We start from the raw sequence: 27,012 nt of genomic DNA, 5'->3' as shown, positions 1-27,012 counted from the left end.
CACTATGTGCGGGCATTCCCACAGGATGTGGAAGAACGTGCCTTCCTCCCGACAACCCCTCACACACAGGGGGGACAGGGCCCTGCCCCATGAGAATAAGAGGGCACGCGGGTAGTACACCCTATGCAGGATTTTAAATTGGATAAGGCGAAACCGCATCCGGATGGCAATTTCGCGAGGGCCCTGCAGGGCCTCCTGCCAATCCACATCCTCCAGATCGCCAATATCTCCCTCCCATTTCGCTCGCAAGGGGTCGGGCATGTTGTTAATGAGCTTACGGTAGATGGTGGCCGTTAGCTTCCCTGGAATAGGGTCAATCAAAAGCCTATCCTCCAAGGGAGAATACTCAGGGAGCGAGGAACCCAGTCGCAGGTAGGATCTCAGGGCATGTGTGAGGCGCAGGTATTGGTAGTGTTGAGTGTCATGCATGTGGTACTCCCTCTGGAAATAGTCAAAGGATCTGGGGGCGCCCCCCTTCCATACATCGCCCAGGTAGTCTATCCCAATCAATCGCCATCCCTTGAAACCGGATAGTCTCGCGACCTCCGGTAGTTGATCCCCAAACCAGAGCGGCGTCTGACCAGTAAGGGTGCCCGCCCATCCAAGAAATTGATTGGCCTCCCGCCAACACTGTATCACCACCCCGGTATGAGATGGGAGGTCCCTACACCGCCTCCGCGAATATAAAAGCTGCTCACAGTTACCCCCTGGCATAACATGTCTGTCCACCCTATACGCCGGCTCCGACCCCGCTGCGTACACCCAATCATTGACCACCTGCAGTTGGGAAGCCCAATAGTAGAGACGGACATCCGGGAGGGCCAGCCCCCTGTCATACACCCCTCTCGTGAGCTTACGCAACGCAATTCTCGGGTTTCCACCGTCCTAAAGCAAGGTCCGCACCATCTGCGAGATGCACCGGAACACCCCCCCAGGGATCGGATACGGTGAGTTCTGTAGGATATAGAGGAGGCGCGGTAAAGCCAGCATCTTGAAGAGCCTCGCGCGCCCCATCAGGGACAGAGGCAAGGAACGCCAGTGAGAAACATCAGATGCCAAGCGCGCCAGAAGTGGTTCCAAGTTTCTTTGGAAGAACACCCCTTTATCTCTGGTCACATACACCCCCAGGTACTTAAAACCCTCTGACACCACCTGAGCCAGGCACCCGGTTGGAATCCGCGGGGGGGCGGAGAGGGGGAAGATCACTGATTTGGGCCAGTTGATCCTATAACCGGAATAGCTACCAAACAAGGTAAAAAGATGGAGCGCCTGTGCCATTGAGTGGTACGGCCTAGCCATATACAGTACAATATCATCAGCGTACAAGGAGATACGCTCCTCCCAGCCCTCACAAAGTGCTAGGCCCAAAAACGCCTGGTCCCTACGTATCCAGTGGGCCAACGGCTCCAAAGCCAGGGCGAAGAGGAGGGGAGACAGCGGGCACCCCTGCCTAGTACCTCGATGCAGAGGAAACGCACGGGATAGCGCTCCATTCACCCTCACCCTTACCACCGGCTGTGCGTACAACAGACGCACCCAGGATGACAACAGCTTTGATGAAGATGATGTTCCTTGCCCCTTCAACCACAAGAATCAGCAAGGGATGCAGAAGGAAGGCTACGCAGAGCAGAAATCACATGGAACCACTTCTAAGTTAAAACCAAAACACTGCACATTGATTAATAAATACACATTGACAATGTTTGCATATATAACAAAAAATATTATATTTATTCAGGGGACATTCAAATACAGAAAAAGTATCAAGAACTTGACATCTGCCATATATGCCAGATTCCCAAAATATCCAAATCTGACAGTAATAAACCCTTAAGTTATGAACGCTGTTTTGCATGTATTTTTGCATCTTTGCTTCCAGTGATCGTTTGTGTCCTCGATCCTGCCCCATCCGAAGCTGCCTCTACTGCAAATGAGTATGGATCTTCAGCCAATGATGCACTGTTTTTGCTGGATGCCTCCTCACTCTCCTGTGCAGAGATAACAATTTCTCTAGACAGCATTTGTAAGGTCTGCATGAATCCCAGGGCGCTTGTTACCAGGCCCAAGACCCTTCGCGCCATCAGGACAATCTCACCCGATATGCTAATTGTGTGGTGTGAGAAGACTGTTGGCTGTGCCAGTCTCTTCACCATTCTCTCATATGCTTTATTCTTGCATCCATGTGTTGTTGCTGATACCTTTCTCTGAATACTGAGAGCAGAGTACCACAAAGTGCTCTGATGGCCCGTGAGCTCATGCTGATCGATTTCAGGGTATGTCATGCTTCTTCAGCCAGGCTAGCTTGAATCCATTGGCACAGTGAGTAAGGAACCCACGTCTGGGCATACCCATCCCACTTAGGGCGAAACTACCGAAACCGGTCCTAGGATGCTTGTTTCCAGTCCAGGGAGCACCTGGCTTAGCAGTTCGGGCTAGACTGTTCCCATGAGGCACAGGGTCAAGACTGATTTGCATAAGGCTGGGTTCAAACTGGAATGGCATGTATTTAGGCCCATATCTCTGTACTGGGGTGAATGTATGACATTGTTCAGCATTCTGTCCATCAACTGTTCTTTTTGCATTTACTCACTTAGGAACGGCCTATCTTCATGAGCCGAGGCTGCCATAAAAAAAGTGGGAACATATGAAGACCCAGTATAGGGTAATTCACTTTGAGCCATGCATGGTAAGGCCCTGACCACTTGACATGTATATACGAACGTTGGAGCCCCACACAGATTGAGATGTGGGAGAAAATTAAGGAGGGGATCGGGGTGGAGTGGCATATTAGGGAGTTTGCACATTTTGTGGTGGCTGGGCACCATACTGAAGTGTCGGCTGCGCTACAATATCTGACTTATTATTTCCTTATTATTATTATTATTATTTTTTTTTGTCTGAGTTTTATATAGCGCGAACTTGACCCAAATCCAATCAGGTATCAGAGCGCTTTACATAGCACCAGTTACGTTACCTGAGGACACACATTCATTTATTATACTTATTAACGCATTATAAACAATATCTAACTTATTTTGTAATATACTAAAAACAATAAGAAGTGTTTTAAAAAAAAATGAAAATATCGGATTAAATACCTGTGATACTAGGTGGAATCCTTATATGTACGTAGAGGAGCATGGTTCCTGCTAAACCATTTGAGTTCCTGAGTGTTATGCTTCTATTCTGCCTTTGACGAAATTTAACAAAGGAGACTGCATGCTTGCCCACCTTCTTGTGTGCGGTATGTTAAACCATGCAGGCGCTGGACAGCCGCCAAGCAAGGGACATAAGCTTAGCCGCACATCGGCAGGTTTTGTCCCCACTGCCGACCCTTGCTGCTATATCCTATTAGTTTTCTTTATTATCCACTGTAGGCTGCTGTTTACATGTATTTTTTGTTGTGCCCACATATCGCCGAATGAGAGAGCGCCATAGAAAAGTAATACATTTATAAGCAAATAAACAGTCCTAGGATGCTTGTTTCCAGTCCAGGGAGCACCTGGCTTAGCAGTTCGGGCTAGACTGTTCCCATGAGGCACAGGCTCAAGACTGATTTGCATAAGGCTGGGTTCAAACTGGAATGGCATGGATTTAGGCCCATATCTCTGTACTGGGGTGAATGTATGACATTGTTCAGCATTCTGTCCATCAACTGTTCTTTTTGCATTTACTCACTTAGGAACGGCCTATCTTCATGAGCCGGGGCTGCCCTAAAAAAAGTGGGTACATATGAAGACCCAGTATAGGGTAATTCACTTTGAGCCATGCATGGGAAGGCCCTGACCACTTGACATGTATATACGAACGTTGGAGCCCCACACAGATTGAGATGTGGGAGAAAATTAAGGAGGGGATCGGGGTGGAGTGGCATATTAGGGAGTTTGCACATTTTGTGGTGGCTGGGCACCATACTGAAGTGTCGGCTGCGCTACAATATCTGACTTATTATTTCCTTAATATTATCATTATTTATTTTTTTTGTCTGAGTTTTATATAGCGCGAACTTGACCCAAATCCAATCAGGTATCAGAGCGCTTTACATAGCACCAGTTACGTTACCTGAGGACACACATTCATTTATTATACTTATTAACGCATTATAAACAGTATCTAACTTATTTTGTAATATACTAAAAACAATAAGAAGTGTTTTTAAAAAAAATGAAAATATCGGAGTAAATACCTGTGACACTAGGTGGAATCCTTATATGTACATAGAGGAGCATGGTTCCTGCTAAACCATTTGAGTTCCTGAGTGTTATGCTTCTATTCTGCCTTTGACGAAATTTAACAAAGGAGACTGCATGCATGCCCACCTTCTTGTGTGCGGTATGTTAAACCATGCAGGTGCTGGACAGCCGCCAAGCAAGGGACATAAGCTTAGCCGCACATCGGCAGGTTTTGTCCCCACTGCCGACCCTTGCTGCTATATTCTATTAGTTTTCTTTATTATCCACTGTAGGCTGCTGTTAGCATGTATTTTTTGTTGTGCCCACATATCGCTGAGTGAGAGAGCGCCATAGAAAAGTAATACATTTATAAGCAAATAAACAAATAAAGAACACAAGCAAGGCCTACGCCCACAAGCACCTGTCCCCCCCGAGTGAGTGAGGGTAGGAGCAGAAATACCATCAGTGTTTCAACTTATGTTTCCGAAGAAATATCAATACAGGAGGCCTGATAGGGAAGATTGATAGGGAATATGGCAGTGAGCTAGACAAGAGCCAGGGCAAAATGGATGTGCATGCCCCAACGCCTGCCTGGCTGGATGGATCAAAGGCATGCCCTGCAAGATGTCATCATTTTATGTTGTGTCATAAAAGCGTTTTATTCATAAAATGTATCCCTCACGCTCTATATAATGACTGGTATTAACTTGTGGGTATTTACAATTATCAAAATAAGGCACTGTTTATTTTACTAACTTTTTTTTTTTTTACTAATGTTTGAAATAGGTGAACATATGGCCCATGGGCAAAACCAAGCTTAGTAGTAGCAGTGGAAACTCTACATACACGGATGATTTCTAAAAAGTGAACTATACCACTTGGCGTAGATCAGTATTTTTTCCTGCAATGAATCAGAATGCGGAAGCACATGCTCACCCTACCTTGTGGTATTCCTAAGTAATCCCTTCGGTAAGTGGAGCGGTATTGTTCTTTTATTATTTCCTGTGCCTCTTCGAGTGACGGTGGCTTATTCCACGGTGAGCGACTGTCCACAGAAATAGGTTTTTCTTCCTTAGGAAGTCTCCAGGTCATAAAACCCTGTGATAACACAAAGAACAACCACTGTCAAATCTGATAGGTCTGGCTTTTTGAGGAATGGGTTACCAGTATGTAACACATCCTGTAATAAAAAATGATCTTACTACCACCTCTACCTTTGTATTTACAGTTGCTGTTGTGAAACATCAGACCTCTGCATCAAACATTAAAGTTCAGCCCCAGTGCTCAACCACCACCAAACATCACCCAACCTGTCGATGTCGAAGGCCCAGCTTCACTCAACTTTAAATCATTCTAGTGCACATGGCCTGCCTAAAGACACCAGAAGGAGTCAACACAACTTACATCTCTGGGAGTGAGAGCAAACGTTCTATGGCTTATATCTCCTTTGATTCAGGCGCCTATCATGATGGCGTTTATCATGACTGTCACGATAGTGAGAGCAATGTTCCAGATCTCCTATGCCCTAATTAGGAACATAAAAGTGAGAGCTTTCTAGCCCCAGCCCTCTTCTAGATTATGGTCCAAAGTCTCTCTCAGGTTAGCACAATAATGGCATCTGGGAAAATACATTTTGACAAACAATGTTTCCTTTTAGATTGGTGTTTTATTTAGACACACACTTCCAGTTAGGGCCTGATGTTGAAAAGGTCCCAATCTAGTCCTCCAGCCAATGAGCTAAAATGGAAAACTAAAAATGCCAAAAAGGTAATATCATGCCCATCGATACACGCATTGCATGCAAGGGTAGGTGCAAGACTTCACCTTGACTTCAAAGATTTCCCAAACAGCACAGTGTGAACGCATGCGACAGTGAGAGCCATATTTTTGTGACATGGCAACCGTCCATGCTTACATTTCTCTCGCTCATTTAAATATGAGCATAATTTCACAATATTTCCACTTATGCTATCTAAAGTACTGTATTTCTCTGTCATGTCATACATGATCTGTCATACATCCTGAGCACTCATCGCCCCTATCACCACACCCATATCTCCTACTTCCTGAATCTAGCTTGCAGAGTGCTTTGAAGTGCCTGAACACTACATAAATGAAAAATACAATTGGTAACCCAATCAACCCTTGACGGCTTGGGTAATATAAAGTAAACAGGTAAGTGTGCCAACAAGGGATTTGTTTGTACAATTAGTTTGAATTCTTTTTACTTTTTACTTAAAGCAAGCTTTTATGATATGCTTGCAAATTAATTTCTTTTGAAATAATTATCTGTACACAAACAACTCATATAGTTTTAGTTCTCTAAGAATATGAAAACATCAGCAAATGTCAGAAAAATACATGAAATAAATTTATCAATGAATAACGTTTCAAAACACAGGTGTATAATGAAAAAAAAGATGTTATCGTATTAATAAGAAATGCTCAGGGGTACTCGATCATTGAACACACAATGTAACAAGAAGTTGCATACATAAATAGTTGTTCATTGTACTTCTCAGTGACAATTGTGTACACTTTTTCCAAAAATAGAAATAAGGCAAACCAAAAGAATAAAACAAATGAGTATTGCCGATATTAACTTTATACAGAAAATAAGTGTGGTTGTCGACTTTTCGGTCGATGGGCTGTCTATTCGACCATCTTCAGGACTGTAGGAGTTTGCAATGGTGGACCCTCAAAAAACTAATTTGAATGGAGAATATATTTGGCAAATCAGGTGTTTGATGACTACAAACTATCCTGTCTGAAGGATCCGATCCATATCTGAATAATGTCGTAGCGGTTTGCATCAAAAACTGCACTGGACCACGTAGTGCACGTCTGATACTGTTCTTATAAATAAACAGTGATCCTGGCAGTTAGTACACGTTAAATGTAAATCTGAATTATGTTGTGGCAATAGACTTCAAAGTCTGTGCTCACTTGCAGAAGTCTATGTTTGCTCGCTTAAGCAGCTAATATGCTATAAAGTTGGGTCAAAGCCACGGGAAGCCTGTCAATGACCCAGAAACAATGCACACCACAATCAGAAACACTACAGCTGAAGGCACTGAAATTCTCTCCTACAGAAAAATGATTTTTGACTATCCCAGGACGACATGGACATCCAAAGTACCATTGTAACTTGCAGTGTGTTTTTTAAAGAATTAAACACTTGTGAGTGGAAGGTACCGCTTTAACCAGAATAAATTACCCAGAGGGAAGAATGGTTGGGTTGATTTTTCCCTTGTCCCAGTATTTTCAGGTTTAAACAGAAATAACTAAAGTTACAGAGCTTGCTGGATTCATAACAATCAGCAGCTGATCCTCAAAGACTGACAACTACATTAGAATGGATGAATTTGTTTGTCTGAGGATGGTGGCAAAATCAAGAGAATTAATGAAACAATGTGTGAAACATTTGTAATTGCAAAAGACTTCTTAGGAGTAGCGCATTAATGGAATTATATTCTTATTATGTGTGATGGGTGTGTAATTTTGAAGGTTTGCATGTTTTGTAATGCATTATTAGATTATGTTCTATAGAAGTATCTTCTTCTGAAATATATGACCTGGTCAATCCAGACCTACCTTTCCAGAGTACCAGATTAATTGGAGTAAGAGCTGTATGCCCAGAACATTGTGAACTCTTGGAGAGAGTACTTCATGCTATATTGTAGCAAGGGGAAGGCCCTGGAGACTGCACAGACTATTCAGGGACAAGGAAACAGAAACAGAGATAGGGTATCGTGGACACAACCAGAACCCGGCACAAGAACTCTGGGAAACTGACATCCATACCCTTATATTGGAACATAGCTAGAGAGGGACACTGACATTAGGACGCCGACAACTTGACAGAGAGAAATCAGTGCACTGACAAAGAGTCATCAAACCAAGAGCACTGATAGGGTGACGTAGATATAGTGACACTGACACTGGGACCCTGAGAGCGCGACACTGGCACATTGATAGATGGACACGCACATTGACACTCGTTTCATCAACCTTTTTAAGCACAAAAGTATCAGACGATCTTACAAGAGTTCAAACCTGCAAAGAGCAGATCACACAAAATCATCCCCAGTGAAAACTTCACTCATTCCACTATCTTACCATATCTACTAAAAAAAAAAACCACATAAACAAGTGAGGACTACTATTGAACCATAGGCCTCCTCTACACACAGCAGGAGAGATGACAAACCTTCCAACCGCTTTCCCCATTGGAAAGGGTTGATATTGTCAAAGAAAAACCTATGGTAGCCCGGGTGCAAAGTGTTGACACTGACCAATCAGAGTAGAACATATGTGGTGAGAAGTGTTGCTTCTGTACAATAAATGTACAGCATGTCTTCTGAGAATTGTTAGTACTGACCCAAAAAAGTATAACCGCTCTCCTAAGAAGTTTTATTACTGTCAACTACATGTACAGAGCCTTTCTGGGAAGTGTTGATTATGCTCGTGTTATGCCTCCTAAGAAAAGTTGCCAACAACCGCCAAATAAAAGTATGGAGCCCTGCAAATACCAACCAAATTGTCCCAATCATCCAAGCGCAAATGATCCGATCTTTCTAAAGAGTGCATTATGATTTATGTAAATCACGTAGAGGGGATTCACTTGCAAAAGCAGTAACTAGGTCCAACTGTCCACCTTGGCAACAAATGCGGGATTAGAAACAGGCAATATCACATCATGACCACAACTTAACTCCTCCCTGTTCAACTGATTGTGGAAAGCAGAGATGTGGAAGCGAAAGTAATGCAAACAAACATCTCCTGTTTAAACAAAGACTGCTTACATCCAAGTGTACTAAATTTAGTAAATGTCTCTGTCCTGAGCAGAACACTTCAGCTCTTAGAAAGGTGTAATTAATATATACTATGCATGCATGCTTCTTGCCTGGGAGTGAGAGGAATGGACTTGACTCTACATTCTACATTGTTAAAGGTTCTCCAAGGGCTTGTTGGGTTTGTCTCCTGTTTCTGAAGTCTCAGGGATATCAAAGACTTCACCTGCATCTTACTACCAGCACCTGGGCTCCTCTGCTGTAAGTCCTGCTCTGTCAAGTGGTGCCAAATCCAGTCCTGCGCCCTTAGAAGTGAGTGTCTGGTGCTGCAACTCAGGAAACCAACACATCTACACTGAAGCGTCATTTGGAACCGGTGCATTTCAATGCAATATCGACGCATCAACGCTGCCTGCAATGACATAGACACTGCTCCCCGACTGCGCAATGCAATGACCTCGACATACAACGCAGTCCCGAATTTGCCGATGCAGCACCTCCAAATCTCCGCTGCTGCATGAGTCTCGGACACTGCATCACCGACATCTGTGATGCACTGACTCCACGAATTCCCGACCCTTCAGAACTTTGCCTGACTTTGGAACCGATGCATCGCCTCCGACAGCGATGCATTCCCTTGGGTTCTTTGACGCATCGTCCCAAAGCTGCGAGGCATCCAAGGTTCTGTCAGCAGGTCTGCGTAATTCCTGTATCTGGCCCGCGCTCTATTGCGGTCGGACTGAACTTTTGGATTGGCCACAGTCAAGCGCAACCATAGAGCCCCAGTTGTAGCTATTCATTTCTAAACATTGCATTTGATTTAATCTTGTACAATTCATGACTTGCTTGTGTATGTTGGCTTTTTATCGTTTTATTCTTGTTTTATTCAGATAAATATTGGCTATTTTACTAAACTGGTGTGGAGTACTTTTGTTGTGTTTTCACTGTTACTTCCTCTTTAGTTTATCCTGGCAGCTCTGTGCCAAGCTCCCAGAGAATTTTAGAGTGTACTACACTTACCATCACTAGGATTGTGGTTTCTGCTCGGACGGGGTGCACACTTCTGCCAACCAGAAACCCAATTTCTAACAGGCTTTTTACCAAAGAACATCAGATAAATCACTACCCTATGCTCATTACTTTTTCCTCCAGTGGTGTGTATTTGTATAATTAATCGACCAGCCACTTAGTCATTGTTACCATGTACAGCTAATCTCTCTCAACTCTGAGGGGACTGTAAGGGTAAATCAGCTTTGAAATTACAAGGTGGTCAGGGCCTTACAGATCGCATACACTAACGTGGAGCTGTTGTGGAAAGGCAAAGTTGATTACCATTGACTACCATTGGCTAAACAGGTAAACAACAATGCTGCTCGACAGGTAATTACGGAACTAGTCTATCTGGATGTATAGTCTCTGAGACATAGATCAATCAAAGTCTCTTCAATCCAGAAACTAGGGGGCATTAGTCCAAGGAAATGGTGCAGCGCGGTGGTGTGGCAAATTTTGTAGCGCAACATAGCACCATTTCCAAAAATGCAGGAATGCACAGTATTTACAAGAATAGAAAAAGCTAAAAGGAGGAGAAAAAAATGTATTCCTCCGCGTTGTGCCAATCTAACATCCGGTTTTTGCATGGCGTTAGTTTTTGGCACTGCCTCAGATTCAGAGATCATTGTAAATCCAGGGCAGCGTCAAAACGCAATGGGTGTTGTGGTAGAACACCTCTTTGTAAATATAGAGCAGGGCATTGTTCCGCTGGAACATCAGTAAAAGTGACGTTCCGGTTGTGCAATACCCTTGTACATATGCCCCTATGTGCTTTTTAGCTGTACTCAGTAGGAAAATGACTACGCAAGAACACACCCAGCGGAGAGAGAGCTGTCTCCAAAAGGCAACATTCAACAAAGCTCTGTCCACGCTCAGCGCATATTCTTACAAACTAGGGGGCATATTTACAAGGCGGCGATAAAAAATTATCGCCGCTTTTGCTGCTGTTTTCAGCCGAAAAGCGGCGATAATTTTATCGCTATATCAGCAAGGTCACGCTATCGCGTGAATCCTTGCCTTAGTGCTTGTTTTCTGAACGCCCAGCTTTGCATCTCTAATGAGATGCAAAGTGGGCTTTCCTTCCTGAAATAACTGGAGAAATGTCGCTAACCAATATTTCTCCAATTATCAAGGGAATCGCTAACAAGCATAGCGATAAGAAAAGTAGCGCTAACCATGGTTATCGCTACTTTCCTTACGCCTGCTTTTCAACTGACTTAGCCATGATATCCTATGGAAGGTGGATATCATGGCTAAGTCTGCCTTGCCCTATCAGCAAGCTATCGCCAAACGTTGTGCGATTATCGCTGGATTTCCAGCGATAATCGCACAGTTGGCAGCTTGCGCGCTGAATTTTATCGCTTTGGAGATAAGCATTGCTGATAGCACGCTATCTCCGCGATAACATTCAGTGTTGGCCGGCGATAATTATCCTCGCGCTAAGTGCGCTTAGCAATAATTATCGCCTGGCCTTGATGATGTGCCCCTAGGGGAGACTAGCACAACAATCTGTGAGCACATTGAGATGAATATCGCTGAAGCAAAAGGGTGAAGCAGGTACCCCGTGTGATCCCGGAGGCTTGAGGGTTTGGTTGGTTACATCATCACATCATCCAGTGGTGTCTCTCGTTAATAGAGAATGAGCACTGCAAGAAAAGACTTACTAAAATGGTGACTTATTGACCTTACCCACAAAATATAGAACTTCCTGCGGATATTGATAACTTTCTTTGAAACACATCGCAATCACCCAGGCTGCATATAAAGTCATGGGTCAGTAGGAGCTGTGTGCAGAAGGCATCCTTTTAGCAAACAGCACAAAGCTGAGTTATTTCACTTCCACCTAAGCGGATTTAGTGGAGGCTGACTTTGCATGCTGGTGCCTTCCCTAGTTTGTGAGTCTGGAGCACAAGTGCATTTTCATTTTAAAGGTATCTTGGTGCTGCTGCTATTGACATTGCTTTGCTGAGTAATTTCCAAGCACCCAGATATCCGGTCCCGATGCATGCTCATCCCAGTCTAGCTACTAAAGTTACACTGGAAGGTGAAGGAGTCAAGGGCTATCAGTGTGTCTTCGGAACCCTGCAGATATAAAACTGGTACATGTAATGGCAGCAGCATGCCGCTGTGGAAAGTGTGTCGCTGTTGTGCTCTCTGGCTGGAAGGCTAGGGTGCCAGGTCCCGGTTACTCTGTTTTGCAGCACAGAGAGTGCTTGGCGGCTGTTAGAAAGAGTGCGAGCACACAGGAGAACGCGAGTGAAGAAAATAGGCCACGTGTTGCAAACCACAAGTAAGAGAATATCTGTAGAAAGTTTAAAAGTACAAAATTGCAAGTAGCATATTTTTATAAAAACTGATCTTTTAACTGATATATGGCCACACATAACTCTTTTCCTGGCCAACAGAACTCAGTGGCTCAGCATTCAACAAGCACTGAGATTCTGAATAAAATCTGAGGAGTCGGACAAAGCTGAAGATAACAGCACTAGTGTTAATAATTAGGGGTGGGCGGAATTTGCGAAAGTGACTTTCGCAAATTATCGCGAAAATGTTAAAAATCTCCGCAAACACGCGGAAATATCGCGAAGATGCGGAAGTTTTTTTCCCGCCCGTTCGCGGTATTTTCTGCGTGGTCGCGGCTCGCCAACTTACCCATGCGGTTGCTCGCGGGCGCGGCCATCTTGTTTTCACTCTTCTCGCGGTGCATGATCGCGAGAAGAAAGACGTGATCGCGCGACCAATGACATTACTGCGGGCGCGAACTGTCGCGAGCCAGTGCAAATGGCTACCAACAATCCAGCATCTTGTGGAGAACGCGACCGGATCGGGAAAACTTGTCGGCGAACGCGGGGATTCAGGTAAGGCGATCGCGCGCGCGCGAGAATGTATTATTTTACAGCGCGAGCAAGAAACAAATTATCGCTAAGCTGCGGAATGCGCAAATTTTGGCATTTTCGCGCTCTCCGCGGAACGCGAAAATGTCAAATTATCGCAATTTCCACGAGCGGAACGGAAATTTAGCCCAGGCCTATTAATAATGGTTAATTACGTTTGATTGTATCTTCAGAAGGCGGATGGAATGAGGCTTCCTCTTTCCCAGGGGGATTCCGGAGTCAGTGACAGAAGGAACACGCACGAGTGACTTGTGATGCAGCGGAATATAGCCGTGGTGTCATGGGTTAGGAAGGCCCACCCTGAAGGTATACACAGAGAGTTACACTCCATAGCTGCCAAGGTTTCAGATTGCTATGTGTGACATTTTTTAAATTTTAACGCAATTATGAGTGACATTTCAGTGATTATGAGTGACAATTTCTCGCAAGCAATGAAGTCCATGGGAACGGATAAATATTACAAATTATACTCTTTTGAGCTGTGAGAATCTCTAAAAAGATCTTGAAACTGCTGCAGAGCACCTGAAAGTAAAGTTTCCTATTGATCACAAAACGCTTGCTTTATATACCTAGGTGTTCTTTGTATTCTGGGATTTGTATGCCCATGCATTATTATAGGAAAGGAGAAAACTATTAATCTCAGATTTCAAAGAATTTAGGATTAACAAATCAGGATCCACTGTGTTACAATTCGCATGAAGCACACAACAGGAAGCAGCTACGGATAGGTCACATTATAGTACTTGGTGTCATCTGACACAGAGAGCCACCCTGACACAAATATCACCTGATAAGTAATGTAAACCCTTCTCCCCACCATAATAACAAAAAGATACAACCAGGCCTGGACTGGCCCAAAAGCAGCAGCAAACGCTGCTCAGTGTGCACATTCACCCTCCTGCCAATAACAAGGATTACTGCCTTCACTATTGCTCGCTATTCTGCAGCAGATCACATGTGGTTCCTACTGTACCAGTCACTTACCTTCAGGGTTACCACCAGGCTCTTTTTTACTGGCATGACCAGTATTTTATTGCCCTGGCTGTTACAAAAATTCTGAGAAGCCCTGAAAGTCGATATTTTTCCCCTCATCAGCGCATACTTTAAAGAGTAAAAATAAAAACACTTTGCAGTGTTCTGGAGCTGCGAAGTTAATGATAACTGGCTCATAAATAAAGTAAAGACAGAAAGTCCATCGTAAAATATATACACTTTACAAAGACATATTTTTGTATAACTCTGTCATGCATGAGCCTTAAATCGACATGGTCTCTGGTGCAGAGCAGAAGGGGGGACCCAGGGGGTGCAGGGCGCGAGCCAGGTCTCCCCCTGGGTGGCTTCGCACAATGGAGCGGCCACCCAGGTGCCAGGGTAGAGGGTTGATTAGGGGCGCGAGGCGCGCCGAAGGGGATAAGTAGGGGGAGGCAGAGGCGGGAAAATCACTGGGCCCTCGGGAGCGGGGAGGAGGGGCTGGTTTACTCTCTTTTGTCCCACCCACCCACCCTCTGGTTTATTAGCATTGTTTTCTTCAACAATTTTTCCTGGTGTTGGCATGACACCGATGTTCTTTTTCTTTTTGCCACGGTAAGACAGGTTTTTTCTTGTGTTTTGTTTTTTCAGGCTGTACAGTGTCCTGGGTAGGCGGGGTTTTTGCTGGGGGGGTGGGCAGCCTTGAGCGGGTTAGCCTATCCTCCAACGGGGGAGGGGGGGGAGCAGTCACGTGATCAGGAAATGAGAAGTAGGGGAAAATGCACACAGGGGTCGGGATTCTGTTTAGGGGTAGGGCTTTTACATTGGGGGTTAGGTTTGGGGTGATTTGAGGACAAACTGTGGAAAGTTATTGCATTGCAAAAGTTATGATTTGGCACCTGTCTTAATAAAGTGGCCTTTTTTGCTAACAAGTAAGTGGTGGTTGGTGATTTATTGTGCGATGCAGTAGCGCAATGCCGTCTTTTAAAGACAACTCGGGCACCTGGTCACAGCGTGACCGGACAGGTGTGCCCCAGCAGAGCGGGCCGGCAGACAATCAAGTAACAGACCCTGCTTTAGCCTGCCTTGGCCCACTCACTGGGCCCCTCTGGGCTCTCCCTGGCAATCAATCAGATGCAGAGCAAATGTGCACTGCAGACCACTCTGTCCCACGTGGGCCCAGCCAAAACAGGATGTGAGGCCCCAACAACATGGATCTTCTTCGTCAGCTGCCAAAGTAATTAAAATTAAAGAGTCAACAGTCTGCTGACTATCGAACTCGACAGTCGAGCTGCATTGAAGCCTCAGGCATAAGCACAAAACATACATAGGTCACAACCAAGGTGCACGCCATGTCAATCTTTATTTAAACAAGCATTGGCATAGCCAATAGGTTCACGCCTTTGAGACCTTATAAGTATTTAGGTATGCAGCACAATATCCTTACTGCAACAACATTAACTGTTGCATGGCTAAACCCTTATAAGTTCCCAAAGGCGAGACCTATTGTCTATGCCAATGCTTGTTTATTTTATTTACAAATTGATCCCCGTGAGTTACATTATTGTCAGTCTATGTACTAAAAAAGAGTTCACGCTGACAGTGACAAGAAACAAAACAATCATCTTATTGCTGCAATGAAACACAATGAAACACAAATGTGACAACAGGTCTGGGAATGGCAGGTGACAGGACAGGACATGACAGAGACAAGGAAGGTTTAATCTGTAGGGCTTCAACAGCAGGACCAAGCTTTAGGCACATTTCAAGATGTCATTTAAAACTCAGTGAGTCATTTCGTCCCAGGAAGAATTCTGCAGTGTAAAGCTGCACGTTTTGTTTAAGACAGGAGTTCACGTGTTTATGGAGCTGCGTTTCCTGGATTAGCAGCTACGTGTGAATTTGAGGGTTTGGTCGACCAAAAGCCGGAAGGCCAATTAACGCGCCATACACCCAGAACAAAGGCGACAGACTGTGGATCAGTAAAACCCAAACTATACGCGAGGCAATTGTAATAATACAATGAGCTGAGCAGTCTATGACCAGTGAAGAAGCAGCTTCTGATTAGAGCCAAAATAAAGCACGTAGAATGTCAGGTAAGAGTGAATATTCGGTGAATCAAAATAACACACGAAAGAGACATGAAATAGTGCAATGGATGTGGCAGTATTACCCCATAGACAATAATAAAAATGTTCAGCAAAAGTAAAGCTCGGCAAAGGATTTGAAAGGAACGAGCCCGGGAGTTGTGTGCGCGGCGCGCGCTAAAAGAAAATTATTAGCAAGCATTGGCATAGCCAATAGGTCTCGCTTTTGGGACCTTATAAGTATTTAGTTATGCAACTGTTGCATGGCTAAACACTTATAAGGTCCCAAAAGCGAGACCTATTGGCTATGCCAATGCTTGTTGTTGTTTGCACTGGGGGCCTTGGCACACTTTATACACAATTGCTTGGGGAGATAGAAGACGTTTGAGGTGGAGTAAGAGAGGATCCATCTTCGTTACCCACAGGGAGGTCAAAGACACATCGAAGCAGTTGCTTTCACAAAGGCTCTTTTGACATAAGTTACAAGTGCCCCTCAGTGCGCAGGCACCCCGAGCAGCTGCCCAGCTCGCTGATGCCTCAAAGCACTGAGGGTGCATAGCGCAGAAGTTATAGAGGGACCAGTAGAGAGCGGGAAGGAGGGAACAAGATAGGAGAAGCATGAAAGGAACCTTGAGAATGGAATGATCATCCGCAAAGCACGTGTATGTGTTGTCACCTTCTTATATGGCATATCTGAAGCACTGTACGTCTCTGTGCTACTGAGTGAGTGAGCGCAGTGCTCTCGTTCACTGTCATGGAAAAATTCTGAAAGTTAGAACACACATGGCAACTATTTAGGTGAATGAAAAGGTAAAGGGGGAACTCACGACATCCTTTGCAAGGATTTGTGTACATTAGCAAGTATATATATACATCTTCAAGAGAGGCGTGGTACTTATGTGAGCAAGTCAGAAATGTTAATCTGACAAAATCTGATAGAGTATATTTTACAAATAATCGTTAAAAATAGAAGCATTTTGGTCATAGAGGCAGTGGCCATCAGAATGGTGCGCCAGAAGAACATCTACTGACCTGGTCCCTTCAACTCAACCATGTGCGCACTATTCACCCACTCATCCCATGTACACTACTGGCTGAGATGCAGTATCACGAGACCAGCCCCAGAATCCCATCTCCCTTACTTGACCAAATCTTGTGATCCTGAGCAAAGTAGTCTACCTTATTTAATTTAATGTATTATTTCCGTATTCTTTTCTGAAGTGCAGTCCATTCCTCTTGAGTTTTGGAGAATGCACAAATTCTGTACAGGAGTGAATGAATATTCAGATTGTTGAGCAGAGCGGGAGTTGCCTGTTTCTACAGTAGGTTCAGCAATATATAAATACAAATTTAAAAGGTTTATAATAAGCAATATCACAGATGTCATTCGGACCTTAAGGGAACCGCGACAGTCACGCTTTTTGCGCTTCTCTTGAAAAGGTTTCTCAGGGACACTTTCAATTCAGCTTTAAAACGTCGAGAGTAGGTGCCGAATGCCTAAATGTGATTCAGTTTGCATTTCACGCCACACAAGAAAGTTCATTAAGAGTTAACACACAGTGACGCAGAAGACGTAGGACATACGAGCGCCGTGTAGGAAGACTTCCAGTACGGCAAACTATTATGGTCTGTACCCATACTACTCCTCTGGCGGTCTACTCCTGACAGGGCTGGAATGTTTTTAAGTTAATTATTTATAGGGCATGCAAGAGTAACAGACTGAGAAAAGGGCCATAGACAGGGTCGGGTTGGGATCACTATTAGGCCCGGTCAGTCCCACAAAAGTGTCCCACTTTCCCAGACCGCGCCTTTTCATAAAACAGATTTAGTTAGTCTCATTGGACTATATTTTAGAGAAATGTTTGGTAAATGAATCATTTTTAAACTTACAGAGCCAGTAACATTGACAAAAACTACGCCCATTATATTTTGGCCAGGTGGCCGAGGTGAAAAAAACAGACTGAAGAGCCACAACACATGATGAGACTAGGGTTGCCACCTTGCATCATGACCAGTATATTAATATCCTGGCTGGTACGAAAATAAAGAAAATCACCAAAAGCCCGAATTTTTTCCTTTAAGCACTGTATACTTTAAACAGGAGACATAAAGAAAAAGCACTTAAAAATGCGTTTAAAAGCTGCTTTATGACTGATAGTTAAACTAAACAAAAGCATAACAAGCGGCCGTGCGGCCGCAAAAGTGAAAGTAATCGCGGTAAAGCGTGGCGCGCGCGCCCGCGCACATGCACTATACCTCTAGGCTGGCCTGGTAGCACTTTTTGGAGCCCTCTCAATAAGTCTCGCCAGACCAGCGCATGTGCTGGGTCAGGCGAGACCTAAAAAAGCACGCTACGGCTTGCTGCAGTATAGAGAGGCGGGGGGAGTGGAGGCCAGCAGAGTGACGCGATCTGTGGCGGGGGAAGGGGAGGGAATTGAAGCGCAAGGTGGAGAGAGGCAACCAAGGCTTAATGAGCCTTGACAGAAACCCACATGGCAGCTGCGCGCTTGCACGCGTGCGTGAACGCAAGCTTGAGGCCAGCAAAAGCCTCTGGTAGCACTTTCAAAAGCCACTCACTAAATTTCTCGCAGAGCAGCGCATGCGCTGGCTCAGCGAGACTTAAAAACGACTCAACCCTAAATCATTCACACCGAGCGCTGCTTCGTCCCGGTCGGGGTGCAACTACCAGCCCATCCCCGCAGCGACCAGCATGGTACAGATGATGTCGCAGCTGAAAATGAAGTAATCACACTAAGACTTCAGCTGTATGCAGGTGAAGATAACCCGCATGATAATATAATTGAAACCACATTTTAGCAGAATGAGGATATTTTTTTTTTTTAAAATACTTTATTAATTTTCACAAGGTATACAGAAGGTGTATAGCAGGGTAGGCAAGGGTATCCAAGGCAAAATTCTCATGTGTATACATAGCGTGAGGATAATGCGCCTTTATCGATAATGCGAGCCTAACCCGGGCGACCACTGGTAGAAGAAACAAGCATTGACATAGCCAATAGGTCTCGCCTTTGGGACCTTATAAGTGTTTAGCCATGCAACAGTGTCCCAAAAGCGAGACCGATTGGCTATGCAAAGCGGCATCAAACATCAAAGCGGCCGCGAAAGTGAAAGTAATAGCGGTAAAGCGCGGCGCGCGCTCCCGCGCACATGCACTGTAGCTCTAGGCTGGCCTGGTAGCACTTTTTGGAGCCCTCTCAATAAGTCTCGCCAGACCAGCGCATGCGCTGGGTCAGGCGAGACCTAAAAAGGACAGGCAGAGGTAAGGAAAAAGGAAAGAAAAAGAGAAGAGACCATGGCTTGGTGAGCAGTAAACATCGCTTTGCATATCTATGCATATGTTTGCACAAGGGTGTCCGATATTGGCAACTTTACATAACATGACAGTCTAGTGCCCTAACCGTGAACCTTTCACTTGAATACAATTATACAGATGGAACAACAGTAATGTCCCTGCAGAGTGAGGATATTTCACTCTACTGACTTACTTTGAGAGGTGAGCTTCAGCGGCTGCAAACTGGTACAGGCCCGGCCTCCTCGTGACCACAACCACTCCAGCGGCATGAAAATTTTGCGGCCGAGATCTAAAAGTCACTGCGCCGTTCCTGTGCTTGGGGTTAGGTCGGGTTTGCTGCCGATCGTGTGGATGTCGTCGATCATGTTTTTAAAAAATATGATTACTGCGGTGCGAGCAGTGCTCATTGCCACTGCAGCACCTACAACCGGCAGGCCCCGCCGGGTCTCGTTATTAATTGGGCTGCAGTCAGAGTGGCTCAATGTGACTGACACTAGCTGCACAGCCAGCGCAGCGGGCGGAAATTTCGCAGGCAGCAGAGCAGATATTGTAACATTGTAGCACTAGAGTCTAAGAGCAGATCGTTAACTGTTGAGCTGCTGCTGCTGACAAGTGAAGTCTGTTGCAGCCCGGGGCGCACACAGGTGGTGCCGGCACACGCTAGCATCTGGTGTAGTGGACAGCCAGTTTCAGCGCTGTCAGCAGAGTGCGGTCAGTGGCAAAAATGCGTGACAATGCATTTCAGTACGGTGATGCGGGAACACCACACTGAAATCTGTTAGCGTCATGCCTAATGCGTGATACTTGGCAGGTCTGACATTCCCACATGTGATGCAGAAAACCTACCCCTTGTTCTGTTATATAGGGTAGAAGGGCCCCCAAGTCAAAAAGGAAGATCATCCCAGAGTCATTCTGGAGTCATTCGATGACTTCAGCTGAGCCATTCCTGCAATTATCTGGGGAAGTCATCCGAAGCCATCCTGAAGCATGCCTTTAGGGCAAAATATTTAAATGAGATTACTCGAGTCATCAGAGAAACTACTCCAGGATTAGTATCTGAATACTTCAGTGGAAAGCATTTGATGATCTTTTACTACTACAGGATGATCCCAGGATGATTACATGATTAAGCTGGATTACTCCATGATGGGTTCCTTATTACTTCACTGGAAAACATGAGATGATCAATTACTACTGCAGGGTGACTTCAGGATTTGTTTGGATTACGCCAGATGATTTCAGGATTAGGTTGGATTACGCCAGGATGATTTTATAAGTATTTCAGGGTGAGGCTGTATTACTACAGAATGATATTGTGATGACTTCAGAATGAAGCTGTATTACTCATGGATGATTCCAAAATATCTTTAGAATGGAGCTGTACTAGTCGATGATGACTTCATGATGAGGATGTATTACCCTATGATAGGTACTGGCTGTATTATTGCATGGCGATTTCACTATGTGGATGTATTATTCTATGATGATATCGACTAGTAATGTGTCAAATTTTAACATATAAAGGGAGTGAGAAAGCTGCAGTTTTAGTAGTTTGTTGGCAGAGCGGTCTCCTGCTACAAAATAAATAAATTGCTTCAGGTGATCTAGAAAAAGAGTGAATTAATTGTTTGAACACAAGAAAACCTCTCACTAATTTAGGTCCACAGAAAACAGAAGAGGGAACCCTAAAAGGCATACCTGATTTGGAATTTACTTCAGCTTGCCAAACAACATATACCCAGCCCTACCTGTAAGGACTTCAGGGTATATTCTTGTTACTGCAAGATAATTCCAGTATTACTTCTTTATGAGTTTTTCATGATAGCCACGTACAACTGCAACTTAATAACACTAGTTTGTTAAGCTATTGCACTAAGCAGAGAGCTGCTAATATTATTGCACTTATTTTAATTCTGCCATACCCTCATTTTTTCATTTTGATCATTCATTCCAATCAGGTAATTTTGTTGATAGCAGATGTAAAACAATAACTGTAAGTATACAGGTTATTATGCCCAGTGCAGTACTGGTCTTGATTTGTTGTTCATCTATGAGACTGATCAATAAGTATGTTGTTGTTGAGCTTTTAAGTGGTCAAGTGGGTGCTGCAGTTCAGTGGTGATGTGCAGGAGGGCTGCTAAAACAGACTATGGAGAAGGGCAGCGTTGGGTGACTGTTCTTGTGGTGATGAGCTGTATAAGTAGCTGATGGAGTGCGGTTTGATCAAATGATGGGAGTGACCGTTATTTTTGTGCGTGAAGAAATAAGTGTTTTGTGCAACAGGCTGGGAATGATTATATGATAGATGTGGGTAAAGGCAAGCATTTCTGGTGGTCATTGATGTTCCAAGCGAGTGCTGCGTGTGACTAGTGCAACTAGGTTTGAGTTAGGAATGTGAATGCATTGAGTGTGGGTGCAATGTGAGTGTGCTGTGAATGATTGTTGTGAGGACTATTGCAACTAACTGTGATGTATAATGCTGGTGGGGGTGTGAGTGGACCAGTGTTGTTGAATGACTGTAGGTTAGTGCAGCAAATTGCTGACAATAAAATACGCGTCCTGTTATGGAAAACTTTGGTAAGTGGTATGTGAATGTGTGTTGCAAATGGCTGAGTTTTGAGTGGTGGCGGGTTTAGATCTGAGATATGAAAGAAAGGTTGAAAGTCAGAGTAAGGTGGTGAAGTTAGTGGTTGAGATAAGAGGTAGTTGTGTGGACAAGTTAACATGCATTTGTGTGATAGTGTGACTGGTTGGTGTTGAATATAAGTACTGTAATAGCTGCCTGAAGGCTAGAGAGTGGAGTGAGTGACTGGTGCAGTAGGTGGTGCTGCAAGTGTATGTAATAATAGTGTTCTGAAGGGATGATGGGTATTGCATGCAGCTGAATGTGTGCTGTGAGGTGTCAGTGAACGGGTGATGGAGGCAAGTGATATTGCATCTCTTTTGTTTACTCAATCAGCATTTGTAGAGTGTGTCACTGTCACCTAAGGGGGGGATCTGGACGCTGGGGTGTGAGGTCTCCGTAGTGCTAACTCCCCCTGCAAGAGGTCCTGAGGAAACAGCAGGAAGAGGGAAAAAACAAGTAGAGGGCCGAAAAACGAGCGTGCAGAAAAAGCAAAACAGATTGCAGAAAAATGAGCTGGCAGAAAAGCCAAAACAGAAGGCAGAAAAACAAGCAGAAAAGGCAGAACACAGGGCAGAAAGCCAAGCAGGAAAGGCAAAACACAGAGTAGAAGAGGGGAAAACAGAGGGCAGAAAAATGAGCAGAAAATGCACAACAAAGGGCAGCAGAACAAGGTGAAACAGAGAGCAGGAAAACAAGCAGAAAAGGAAAATCCTTGGGCAGAAAAACAAGCAGAAAAGGCACAACGGAGGGCAGAAAAAACAAGCAGAAATGGCAAAAGAGGACAGAAAAACTAGCAGAAAACAGCAGACAGAGGGCAGAAAAAGGCAATATGGAGAGCAGAAAAATGAGCAGAGGAGGCATAACAGATGGCAGCAGGTAGACAGGCAGCTGAGGGTAGCGGACTGCGGGCAACCTGGACAGGAGAACTGTCACAGGGGGCGCTGCCACCTGGAGCCGCTCAATGAGGTTGCGCTGCGGCCTCCATTAAGTAGTTCCTGGGAGGAGGGCGGGACACTTGGTGGCGGAAGGATGGAAATAACATTGAGGAGGGTAGAAACTATAAGAAAAAGGCAATACAGAGGGCAAACACAAGCAGAAAAGGCACAACGGAGTGCAGAAAAATGAGCCGGTAAGGCAACACAGAGTAGAAGAGAGCAAAACAGAGGGCAGAAAAAGGCAAAACTGTCATGGAATGATGGGAGTCAATGGTGTAAATAATTCGTTCTAAGAGTGAGTTATAATTTTTTTCTGATGCTGCTGTGTAGTACTGCAGGTGGCTGAATGGTGCTTTGTAAGGGTGTATGAGTATGATGAGCAAATAGTATTGTGATATAGTTATATGAGTTGTGCTAAAAGCGAGTGGAAAGTTCTGTTAACATGTGGACGGATGAGCTCTGTCACACATGGCTAAGTGTGAAGTTTGGGGGGTGAATGCCTTGAATTAGTTACAATGAAGGGGTGCATTAGAAGACTGATGCTTAGTGAGTTATATAAGGAAGTAGCTTTGTAAGCAGCGGATGGAAGTGATGCTGCCTAGTAGTGCTGCATGTAGAGGAGTTGTGGTCTATGCGCAAAAAGATGGCATGGCAACTGGGTTCTGAATTCTACTGAGTAGTAAATAGATAGTAATTCTATGTAGGAGGTATCACCAATGAAATGGTGAGAGTGAGCAGTGTTGTCAGTGACCAAATGTTGATCAAGGTGTGTGCACAAGTTGAATTTACATTCACTGTTAACCGGGCATGCTAGCCCATTTGTAAAAGGTAAGGGGTCCCCTGCCAGCATGCTTTATTTTCAAATCCAGCTGCATCATTTATACAGCTATCACAAGCAGCACTCCTGCTTATCTTGCAGATAAGTTCACCATCTCTGGTGGGTATCTGCACACCCAAAGCCAGGACACCAGCATACTGAGGACCTCATTTGTAAGCCCATTGCACAACCAGTGCTTCACTTTTTGATGCACCAGCGTTGCAGTGTGCCTGTTTATATTTAAAAGGCCACGTACAGTCACCATGCGCGACTTCTCATGGCCTTGTAAATATGGATCAATTTCACGCATTACTCAGTGTGAAAGTGGCGTTCCATGGGTGTTCCCACACAACATGCATGGAACCTGACATAGTCTCAGGTTTACAAGGTTTTGTAAACCTGGGAATGCATCAGAATCCTACGCCTCCCATGGGGAGATGAAGTAGTGGCGCAACAAGGAGGATTACTTTCATTTCTCCTCATTGTGTGCGGCATTCTGCCGCATGAATTGAACAAGGAAAATGCCTTCAATTATTGTTTTTGTGCAGGAAGGTTTTATTTAGACCTATGCCCCCGAGTTGGGGTGAGGGGCTAGGGTGGTTATTAAATAATGTTTATGTACATGTAAATGTGAGGCAGATGTGGTAACCAGTAATATATGCAGTGGCGACTGATACGGAAGGGTGGCGGGGGGACAAGGGAAGGTGGGGGCATTTAGGGGGGAAAAAGAAAAGAAAACTGACCTGGTGGTTGAAAGAGAGAGATTGGGTGAGGAAATGAATGGGGGAGGTACTGGTTTGAGCATTTGAGAGTTGATTTTAGTCTCCCCAGTTGGGCTCTAAAAGGCATCAAACTACATAAAGCACCAGAGATATCACTTAGAAGTCAATGAACTGCAATAAACAGTGATGAGTTACACTACACGTGACACCCTTGGTGGATTATCACGCATTTTCACACTGAGAATAGAAACTTGAGGTAATGACAACTCACACTGGTCTTTTACAAAGGTTGTAAACCACGCTGGACTCTAAACACAGGTAAAAGAATAGCTTTTTTGTGTGTGCAATTTTATATAGCGCGGAGATGGCCGTAAAACCTCAGAGCGTTTTACAGCAAGCAGAATACAATGGTTACAGTGAGTTACTGTTATAGTAATTAGACTCAAACATTTTACATTGGTAGATAAGTACAGGAGGTACCACAATAGACAGTTACCGCAGTTGGGCATAGGACCTAGTTAAGGCATCTATTTAGATGGTAGGGTCATATAACATAGCTAGTTCGGAACACATTGGAGAGGGTACTTATGTCTGGTCAAGGGGGATTAACCAAGATATCTGTCAAATAGGAGGAGCTTGAGGTCCTTTTTGAAGGTAACTAGGCAAAAGGTTAGGCAGAGGGAGGAAGGCAGAGAGTTCTAGATTCTAGTGTCACTACCAGAGAAAGACTGCTTCGTGTATCATTCTCAATTGAAGGTGGGGGGGTTTCCAGGAGCAGGGATTTGGCATTTCTGGAACCCCTGTTTGCTCCAGAGATTTTCAGTTTCTAATTTTGCTAGGAGGGTGGAGATGAGTGCAGTGCCCTGTGGGTAATGCAAGCAGTTTTGAATTGGGCTTGTGCTTCAATGGGAAGCCATTGGAGGGTTAGCAAGGCAGGGGTAATGTGAGAACATTTCTTGGGACCTAAAACGAAGCATGCTGCAGCATGTAGTAGTGCTCTCAGTTGGCCTAGGTGAACTTTGGGAATGCCTGAGAGAAGGGCAAGACCATTGTCTAGTCTGAAGAGAATGAGAGACTGACCACTGCTTTGAGGTCTTGTTCTTGAATCCATTGTCTGATGCCCCACAGCTGCCTAAGTTGGTGTCGTGCACTGGTTGCCATGGCTGCGATGTGTCTGTGAAGGTTGAGATGATTATCAAGGGTGGTGCCGAGTGATCTGGCACTCTGGACAATAGCAGCACAGCCATCCAGAGCAGGAAGGATAGCCACCCATTCTTGTACTGGGGTTTTAGAATTCTGACATGAGATCAAAAGAAATTCAGTTTTCATTGGTGGTTGGACATCCAGTTTTGAATCTTTGAGAGTGTATTTGAGAGCAGGGCGATGTCTTCCAGGGATGAGATTTTCATATATATTTGGGTGTCTTCAGTGTAGAGCTGGAAGAGAATCCCAGAGGTTCTGAGAATCACATATAGTGGTTCTAGGTAGAGATTAAAGAGAGTTGGGGAAGAGGCTTGAACTTTCATGGACCCCTTGGTGAATGCTGACTGGTCCTAAGATGAGTTGCCCATTTTCACAATTTGGGAACAGCTGGTTAGATATGAGAAGAACCAGTTGAGGACTGTGCCTCCACATCCCATGAATTGTTCTAGAGTATGAAGGAGGTCAAGATGGTTGACAGTGTTGAATGCAGCTGATAAGTCCAGGAGGACCAGGAGGCAGGAGTTACCGGAGTCAAGAATTCTAACGGAGTCGTGGACTATTTTGAGGATTGCAGTTTCTGTACTGTGACACTGACGGAAACCTGATTGGAGAGTGTTTAGGAGGTTGTTTGGTTGAATGTGTAAAGCAAAATGGGATGCTATGCAACTTTCTATGACTTTGCCTAAAAATGGGAGTATGGAGATTGGGTGATAGTTGTTCAGGTTCTCTGGATCGAGAGGTTGTTTTTTCAGGAGAGGAGACATCTGACCCACTTTTAGTCGTTCTGGAAAAAGGCCATGTCTGAGAGAGGAGTTGACCATGGTGGTCCATATGGGGAGTATGTGTGAGGCAAGAGACTTGTTGATAGAACCTGGAATGACATCCACAAGGTGGTTTGAGGGTTTTACTTTGGAGATTGTTTGTTGTAGGTCCTGTTCGGAAATTGGAGAGAAAGATGAACTTGCATGGTAGAATCTTTACCAGGGAGTTGTTGGTGGGTAGCGAGATATGGATGTATTCAACATTTTTATCAAAGTAATCCACGAAGTAGTTGCAACGGGCCACAGATGACTTAGGAGCTGAAGTGGTGGAGGGGCTTGTAGTCTGTGCAATGACCTCAAACAGGCGCTTCGGTCTATTTGTAGAATTCACGAGGGCTCTGATATGAGAGGATTTGGCTCTCAGGATTTGGTCTTAGTATTATTTTCTTGCTTTGCGAAGCTTAGTTATACTCAGGTGATATGGCACTTGTCTCCTTTCTTTATCACATTTTCTGATAAGCTTTCTTACACTGTTAAGTTCTTTTGAGAACCTGGGCCTAGAGGGTTTTGGTTTGGATATTTTGCACTTCGGGGGTGCACATTTGCCGATAAGGTGTTTCTTGCAGGAGTTGTACTTGTCGGTGGCCTCATTAATATCAAGAGGAGGTGT

At 44.6% G+C, this 27,012-nt stretch overlaps 1 protein-coding gene across 1 annotated transcript in view; it reads right to left on the bottom strand.

The window, feature by feature from the left end:
- The window catches only part of TEX26 (testis expressed 26), a 171,295-nt gene that overhangs the window by 97,891 nt on the left and 46,392 nt on the right, over window positions 1-27,012 (bottom strand). The window contains exon 5 of the mRNA XM_085621664.1: window positions 5,114-5,270. Coding sequence (XP_085477790.1) covers window positions 5,114-5,270 — 157 coding nt within the window. The remainder of the gene's footprint in view (window positions 1-5,113; window positions 5,271-27,012) is intronic.

Source organism: Triturus cristatus, chromosome 8 (genome assembly GCF_964204655.1).
Source record: "Triturus cristatus chromosome 8, aTriCri1.1, whole genome shotgun sequence".
NCBI lineage: Eukaryota > Metazoa > Chordata > Amphibia > Caudata > Salamandridae > Triturus > Triturus cristatus.
The sequence above is the reverse complement of the archived record's forward strand: the minus strand, read 5'-3'. Positions and strand labels throughout refer to the sequence as shown.